Raw genomic sequence first — 9,153 nt, forward strand, 5'->3', positions numbered from 1 at the left:
ACCAAATCTGTGGTGTCCATAGCGAGATTTATTATGAAATAATGAAACGTCGGATGTCAATCAAATCACCAAGTCAAAAAACATTTAACTGATATTTCTTTTTAAAACATGACAATACAGTGCTTACTTCATTTGGCACGTTGCACATTTCATTTCCTCTAAATGTCTCCTTGACGCATGATCATATTCTTCAAAGTGTAGGCTATCTGGGTTTTTTTTAAAGCTGATTTATCAAACTCGTGCACACTTTCTTTAGTCCATCACATAAATGTCAAAATAGCTAAATTAAAATTACACCATAACAGAAGAAATAATCTAATTTCAAAAGACGTTGTATTTTTTATTAACTGAACTAAATACTAACGTTCAAAAGTTATCAGTTACAATATGAGGAGGTGACATCTCGCTTGTATATCAGGTGTGAATCCCCAACGACATGTTGTGCTAATTCAGATTAGCATGATTTTATTAGCAAAACTGCAATGCTGCCAAGAGAGCAAAAGTAATACTTAATGATATTGAAATGGTAGAATTAAGAGCAAACTTCAAATAATAAGAAGCAGCCTTTGTCCTGCTGTCATGTTTTGGATCGTATAGCCTACTGGCCCAAAGAGTTTGTCAAGTTATAGAACCCAATGTGTCCACAACAAACCACGCACTGTCAACAACAGCAAACATAATAGCCAGATCCATACCAAGCCAGATCGGAGCCAGAATTCGCTGCCTTCTTGGTAGTGATAGTGATGACAACAGCAGACAATACATACAGGTGCATTTAGGGGGGCAGTGATGATGACCCCGAGTTCTTTTTCCGCCATGTCCGCGGGATCCGTTTTGTTGTAGATGGTAGAACTCAAAGTGGTCAGAGAAATAGCATAACAGAGAACAGTCTATTCAAGGTCTGTAAATACCATAGTAATCCATAATAACGTAATGTTCAGAGCAATGGTAAGCTTGGATAACTGCTTCAAAATTACATACATAAAACAAAACATAAATAGCCTATTATTTTTATGATATGACTACCCTGTCAACAGCATTCTGTTCAGCTGTGATACATTGTCAGTGACTTGTACTGATCTTTTTTTGTCTTTGACCCGTAAGAATATAATTGCACAAAGAATACCTGCAATGAACATTTCATGCAGAGATAACAGAAGAGTCAGCAGACTTTAATTAAAGATAACCCACAATAAATAATAGCGGGATTGATTGATCAGGATTTGTAGAGCATTTTACAGACATAATGTTGAAGAGAAAGAGAGCAATAGAGAGACAGAGATGGGTAAAATGCCCAATAAAGTCACAGTGCACTGTAGGACACATCCAGATTGATTGGCACAATTGTCAGGTTAATGGTTAGTGCTTCTTCAGGTTAAAACCATTTTTGTTTCTACTGTTCTTGTGAGGAAAACAGAATAATATGCATCCTTTTTCTGAAATCCTTCTGAGATGAAAGGATTTTGGTTTCTTGCAGGCAGCCTGCACAAGGTAGGAGCAGTTCCAGTTGCAGTATCCACTCTGTGCCACTGGTCTTGCTGCGGTGCTAGTCTTCCTTGCCTTGGTGCTGATAGTGTACTTTTAGCTATGATAGTGTTGAAGTGTTGCTCACAATTTTGTTGTGCTGTCCTGATGATGAAGTACGAGTCATGTTAGTATCATAGCATCAGTATAGTGTCAGCTTTGTGTTGGTGCTGCCACTGTTTCCACTGATATGATGTTGGCATGGTGATGTGATTGTGATGGTGTAGATGCTCAAATGAATGTGTCCTATAGGTAATGTCTGATAAATGTGTGGTTGTAGATTATGTGAAAATACTCATCTAGTCCTAGCCACGTTGGTGTGGTCTTGTCTTGTCCTGTTTTGTTTGTGTTTGTTTTTTGTGGTGTAGCACCTGAAGTGTGTTTCCAACTGTGGTGTTTGAGTGTGTTGTGCGGTGCCAGGTGTGTTGATAAAAGTGAGCAGTCTGCATACGGTGGGAATGAGTACAACTAACGCATTCCACCGGAACCCCTCCTCCTCTTTCCAAACAGCTGCCATCATTTGGGTCCTTTCCTCACAACATAGCCTGGTATTCTCTTTCCAAAAAGTCAAGAATAAATTAGATGAAGAATAGTGCTTTTTTCAGAGAAGAAGGAGAAAAAAAAAACAGCTGTCCTTTTTTTTTGTCCTCTAATCCCTGTTTGGGAGGGAGTTTATTTCTTAAAGGGGGCTAGTCGGCTGAGGTTTTGCCAGAATGGGGACGTGCTCCTCTTGGGTTCCCCGTACTCGTAGCCGTCGGCCTGGCACATCCCGTCTGGCAGCAAGTACGGACCTAGGTTCATGGGGTCCAGAGGAGGAGGGTACGCCGGGGGCCCGGAGCGACCTGCACCAGAGGCAGTGAGGCAGACGACCATGTCAGGACACACAGAAACACAGGCAAGGCAGCAATCAAAGACCAGGACAACATCATGCAAGACATAAGAGAGAGGGGGTACAATAAGCAGAGTCAAATGAAAAAAGATTGAATGGCGAAATAAAAAAGGAACAAAATAATAGACAAAGTATACTCATATATAAACAGCATGAAAAAAAGGAAAAAGCAAAAATGAAACATCTTTAAACATCAAACATCTTGCAGTGATTTGGCTTAGATAATCAAGTCAAGAAAAAAAAGGCCACTGGATATAGCAGCAAAGCTACATGATAAGCCTGAACTGTTTTCCACATCTTGAAACTTCTTTTAAAGACCAAAGCTAACGCCACTGAATTCAGGCTGTGCTGTCTCTTTGATAAGTCCTACCTTTCTGCTTCGTCGCTCGCCGCACCGTCATAGCTGCCTGTCGCTTCTGATATTCTGAAATCTCAAATCCTAAAACGAGACATGGCATTGATCCATTTACAAATACCAATTGCAGTGAAATAAAAAAGCTATGTCACTTCATAACTCAAGCACACACACACATGACCTAATTCTAGAGACAGAAAAAGAGAGAAAAAAGATAAATATGTAGATATAGCCATAGATATGCAAAACATATATGAGTTTGTATGCCATCCATAAAAACTATTTTTAGATTATTGAAACAGATACAGTCATGTGGCAGTGTGAGTTTTGAAAGACTGATTTCAGTGACGAGACACAGCGTCTCACTCTAGACTCATACCCATCTTTTCATCTTCCTGCACCATTTTGCGTTCCTCGTGGAAGGCTCGCAGCCAGCGGATCTTCTCCTCCAGCTTTTTGGATATGAAGAGGTGGATGTCCTCACACTCCCTGTGGCGCAGCTTGAAGGCGTTCTTCACACTCACATTAAAGTCGTCGTCGCGCCCATCAGCGGCGTCCACCACCTCGTAGTGGTCCATATCTATGCGCCCCTTGTAGTACAAGACGTCTCTGCGAATGAGATCCTGAGAGAGAAAGAGAGAAGTGGAAGTGTGTTGTTGCATATCACTCAAAGTTGATCTCGGGTGCCACCTGGACTGTTTTGTGTGTGTGGCCACGTTAGGGAGGTAGGGAGGTGGTATCGCCATCATTCTGACCTTTCAGTAGCCCTCTGGGTCCTTGTGTGTTTTCGGTCTCTACACATACACACAGCTTGGGTGAAATCTAGAAATCTATCAAGAAATCTATCTATCAAGGGTAAAATGTATCTCAGGTAAGAGGAAGGAGCTGGGTTGCTTTTGATTGGAAACATGAAAAGGATTACAAGGATTACAAAATGGTGTGGAAAATATACTCCAACTCTGATGGCAATGCTAATGCAGGCTATCAAGTGCAGGACAGTATCCAGGTCAGCTGAGAGAGCGGAGCATGTGTAAGCCCAGGTCTAATTCAGAGTAATCTATTTTGGAGAGATATTCTGGGCGTGATTTCATTTCTCATTTCCTCCTAATCCCCTGTCCCCATTTTTCCTCACTCTCCCCCCTCTCTCCATTCCTACCTTTTTGCACAGGACCAAGTGATGGTCAAACAGGAAGAAGACTCGGGTCTGGCTCCTCCCATACGGCTGGTAGATCCAGGACAACTCCCCCGTGTAGACCAGCTCCGAGCTGCGATCCAAAATATCCTCTCCCTGCACACACACACACACACACGCACACACACACACACGAGCACACAGAGCCAAACATAGACATGCACACGTAGAGAAGACCAAGAGCAGGAGAGCAACATCAAATACAGGGAATAGCATCCAAACGTGTACATACACACACACACACACACACACATAACATGAACAAACACACACAAAACACAAACACACACACACACAAAACATGAACACACAAAACACAAACACACTCACACACACACACACACTCAAAACACGAAACACAAACACACACACACACACACAAAACACAAACACACACACACACACACACACAAAACACACACACACACACACACACACACACACACAAAACACAAACAGACACACACACAAAACACAAACACACACACACACAAAACACAAATACACACACACACACACACACACACACACACACACAAAACACAAACACACACACACACACGCATGGCTTGACTCTCTAACATGTCCCTCCCCTCTTCACGACAGCTGTGATGCGTTTCCCTTCCGTGCGCGTGACTCAGTGAACGGGACTCACTGGGGAAGAGTGACGCACTTCACAGGCCACCTGACAGTGATGCCACAGAGTGCTGCGGATGCTGACCCTGAAACGTTGTGACCCGTGAACCACACTCCACTCCATCCAGCCCTGCACTCGGCCCCCCAGAGGTGCACGCCATTACAAAATGTCCCAGAGTGACACGATATGACAGGCCTGTGTGCCAAAGTGCTCTAGTTCTGCGTACAGGTTGGATGTTCTGCGATCCACGTGCATTTGCTAACCCACGGTTCACCCTGGAGGGGGGAAGCCGACTGTCACTTGTAATCCTCCCCAGCCAAACTTGTAGTGGTGTTGTCTAACCATGTTTGTGAAGATTACAGAGACTGGAGGCCGATGAGGACCCCTCGGACCCCACCTTTGCCTGCTGAGCTCCTGAGTTTAAAAGGATGTAGTATAGTTGCTGGGTCTTACCTCCCAGTCCAGTACTGATGCCTGCCATTGCGCAATTTTGTCGATGTTCTCCAGGCGACGTTTCCGTTCATTGATCTGCTGAGTAACGTTCCTCATCACAGCAAGTGCTGCTGCTACATACCGGTAATCACTAGGACAGTGAGACAAGCAGACATGGAGAAAGATGCTTCATGAGTGCCCAATAAGAACAGGCCATTGCAAATAATATGGATGAGGCTATAAGAGAGTACATTTTTTCACAGAACATATCATTAGTTCACATGTAATAAAATACATATACGTGTGTAAACACCATGCTCAGAAGTAGAACATGAAGTAGGCAGTATAAGCAGTGTAGAGATGAATCAAGTCTTTAGCTTAGATGTTTGGTGGGCCCTACCTGTGATCCTGGACAGTGTACTTCAGCAGCTCGGACAGCTGCAGTGGGTATTTACAGATCTTCTGTACTGGTGTGAGCAGAAAGCCGTCAATGGCAATGTCCATCATCTGCTGCTCCATCCGGCAGGCGTCGAAAAAGTGCTGGAAACGTGCATCTCGCATTAGCCTGGCCAGCTCCATGGAGGCGTCCACGTGGTTGTTGCAGTACTCCGAGTAAATCCAAAACCCATCTTGCTGTGTACATGAACACAGAAACAAAACATCCAAACAAACAAAACCCCCAACTTATTTTTTTCGCAAATTGTAGCCACTTTTAGTCTTAGCAAATCAGTAACAGAAAAAAAATTGTGGTGGAAATGGGGCATAGCCTAAGAGTCACAAAGAAGTCCTCTAAGTTCCCTGGGTTACACAGTGCAGACATGGCATTGTGAAGGCCAGCCACCTGAGTGACTGGCCTGGATGACAAGTGAGTCTGACTCGTTTTTCGACAAGATATTTTCCCAACAGAATTATTTTGCTGATGTTATTTTAAGGTATAAAAACATGTCATAGAGATGCTTTCATGTTTTTTGTATGTAGCAGTAAGTCAAAGATATACAATTAGCCAAATTCATTTTTTTTTTCAATTGCTTACAAGTACAGCAGCCATTTCTTCTGCATGATTATTATCTATGTCTGGCTATGTGTCTATCATTAACATCATTTACATGTAAAGTGACTCACGTGTTCTAGAAAGCATGGTCCAATTTCGCTGAGATGTGGCTCTTCTGTGTTGAACTGCTTCTCCAAGTCCCTCACAAAGCCAATCTGGAATCTGTAGATGTCTTCGACGTTCCCGAAAATCACTTTAAGCTGGTCCTCATTAAACATGTCCCTTCGCTTTTTGCAGTGTCTCAGGTAACCCTGCACAGGAGAGAGGCACATTTATGTAGTTTACCACTTGATTCTAAAGAGATGTTTTTACAAGGTGGGTTTGAAAAACCCCTACCTCCATTATACACACAAAAAACCCTTTTAGAAGAAAGAGGCCTCTTTTCCTGACATGAGAGAACCACATATGTGAAGCGCCTGCAATCTTAAAAACGCTATTAGTTGTCAAAGTCTGTGCAACGTGTTACACTGTAAAAAGGATAAACTGTGCGACTGCATGACTCATAACTGCTCAGGCGTCACCTATGTAACTCATGGAATTCGGCTTTGTCAGTGAGGTCTTCATCAATTTCAGTGAACTGTATGTGTACTTTTAAATGAAACATTATTGTACCATAATGAATAATGATTCATTTAAAAAAAAAAAAAAAAAACATGCCACAGTGCTACTGCCACTGACTTGTTTTGCTATCTCTACCCAGAGCAGAAATGCAGTAGAACTGCCTGCACTAAACAGGAGAATATCAGTTAGGTAATCCTTCTCTCTTGACTTTCTCTCTCCCTCTCTTTCTCAGCTTACTCATCACTACAATAAAAATCTCATCCATTCACAGGGGACACGAGAGATTCACTGAGAGAAAAGGTGAGGGCAGTCTGGCTACTGGAGGAGAGCTGCCGAGCTTCACTAATTGCTCCTTACAGACCCTGGTGAGTCGTATGCCTGTTACACAGTTTTGTATGAATATGTGTCACTCTTCACTTCAGCCCGGTTGCATAATATAAGTGTGGACTGTGTGTATGCATGTGTGTGTGTGTGTGTGTGTGTGTGTGTGTGTGCGTGCGTGCGTGCGTGCGTGCGTGCGTGCGTGTGTGTGTGTTGTGCAGGGGTAGTCATCCTGCAGTGCTGTGCTTAATGCAGGTTTTCTAAAAGCTTTTTCGTGTACAGTGGAATCTCCATGTCTGCTGATAAGGTAACCACGGTTACAGTTATCTGCGGTTTTCCGTAAAGTTTTAAATTCCGCGCTACTCTGAGTGGCCTTTCACCATCGTCGCGCTTAAAGTAGAACTCCTGGGTCCTATTTTCCAATATTTTTGGGTCACATTTTTTTACTAGGGACAAAAACAATCTTAATAACTGTTTTATTCTATTATTTGTTATTTCTGTTGACGTCTTATTCTGTGTAATTTATATATTAAACACTATCATAGGCATGTATGTACACAAACAACAAGTTATATATGGTGTTGGCTAGTATCCAGGGTTTCGGTTATCCGCATTAGGCCTTGGAACGTATCCCCTGCAGACAGAGGGGCACGACTGTACTCTCAGGGATGAGCCACTGGACCCTGCCAGGCCAAGCGGAAAGGGATACAGACAGAGAGGGTTTCTAAACACGCTCCACTTGCACTCGCTCCACTCGCTGAGTGCTTGTATTATATCACAGAGAAATCTTGTGTCTCACAGCTGAGGCTGTTGCTGTGAGGTGAATGTCCTGTTATGGATTGGGGACATCAATATGGTTAGACCATACCCATATTCAGACAATTGAATTATATATCTCATATATGTGTATGCAGTATATTTACTAAACTGAATATAAAATGACAAGGGTCCTTTCCGCATATTTAAAAATACCGTTTCAATACAGTGCATTATAATGTGTATAAAATATATAACTGTAATCAATAATGTGATAAACATATTTTAGGTACGTGTACAGTGTATGACTATGAAAGGTGTAAGTGTTACCTCGCAGATGTCTTTCAGGTGTTTAATGTAGTGTCGCTCTGTGCTCATGATCTCGTTGATGACGTTGGCTCTCATCTGGTCCCGGTTCTGTAGGGGCTGGCCCAGGCACAGGCAGTCGCTGGGGTTGGGGCTGGACTCCCCGTGGCCATTGTGCACCTCGCTGGGGCCCTCCACCGCTTCCAGGGCGCCACTCTCATCCTGGTTCACCCACAGCTGTGCACAGGTGAGGACGGGTTAGAGACCAGAGACTGCCAGCAAACAGATGGAGCATCCAGGCACCGTAACTAACACAATCTCCCCCCCCCCCCCCCCCCCCCCCTCATGTAATGTGCTTATTCCACGAAAAAAAAGCCTCTTCAGTTTGTGTGCGTGTGAAGAAGCCTCGCTCTGAACTCTATGATGCAGCACTATCTGATGGTTTACTTAAAGAACCACACTGGCCCAGAAGCTTTCAGTTTTCACCTGGAAAGAAATCTACAACTTTTAACAGGTCCTCTGCCGAGGCACCGGTGACAAATCTTTTTTGTTTCTCTTAAGAGAAAACCATGAAGTCATCGTATGACTTGTATAATAATTCACAAGGATATGTTATTTATAACTTACTGCATCTACAGAAACTTGAGACTCCATTGACATTCTAACTACTTTCAAAAATTCAACTACATACTCAGTGCATTCAAAACTGTAGAGGAGTTTTCTTCTTTGCTTTCTCCTGTTCTATCTGCTGTGTGGCTTTTTTGTAAGGATTTATAGATTGTCTGAAAGACTAACAAGGCAACATTTTTGGAGTGCTCCAAGTACTTCCTCCCCCTAAAGTTCCGTTACCCTAAAACTCCCTCTGAGTAAACTCTGCTCTGAAACAAAAGCAGTGAGTTTTCTGCGCTGTGTTTCTGAGTGGGGATAGCTATTAGCCTTTAGCCGTGTGAGTGCTGTGAGTGTGTGTGGTGGAGCAGCTGCTGTGTTATGTGTTGTGTTGATGAAGCAGAGGGGTTCTGAGGCAGAAAAACAATGCAGGCAGCTCAGAGTCAAAACACCAGCCACAGGATCAAGCATGAAATCAGAACACATCTACCGATATCAGCCCTACAGCATTAGCTCAAGCTGA

General features: G+C 43.2%; 1 protein-coding gene across 4 annotated transcripts in view; it reads right to left on the reverse strand.

Moving 5' to 3' along the window:
• Positions 1–8: 8 nt before the first annotated feature.
• arhgef9a (Cdc42 guanine nucleotide exchange factor (GEF) 9a) overlaps positions 9–9,153 on the reverse strand; it is a 20,400-nt gene continuing 11,255 nt past the window's right edge. For all 4 annotated transcript variants that reach the window (XM_031571435.1, XM_031571434.1, XM_031571432.1 and 1 more), the window contains 8 exons: positions 8,049–8,261; positions 6,152–6,331; positions 5,430–5,662; positions 5,051–5,180; positions 3,925–4,056; positions 3,148–3,391; positions 2,784–2,852; positions 9–2,366 (listed from right to left, as the gene is read on the reverse strand). In XM_031571435.1, coding sequence (XP_031427295.1) covers positions 2,197–2,366; positions 2,784–2,852; positions 3,148–3,391; positions 3,925–4,056; positions 5,051–5,180; positions 5,430–5,662; positions 6,152–6,331; positions 8,049–8,261 — 1,371 coding nt within the window. In that variant the 3' untranslated portion in view covers positions 9–2,196. The remainder of the gene's footprint in view (positions 2,367–2,783; positions 2,853–3,147; positions 3,392–3,924; positions 4,057–5,050; positions 5,181–5,429; positions 5,663–6,151; positions 6,332–8,048; positions 8,262–9,153) is intronic.

Source organism: Clupea harengus, chromosome 8 (assembly GCF_900700415.2).
Source record: "Clupea harengus chromosome 8, Ch_v2.0.2, whole genome shotgun sequence".
Classification (NCBI taxonomy): Eukaryota; Metazoa; Chordata; class Actinopteri; order Clupeiformes; family Clupeidae; genus Clupea; species Clupea harengus.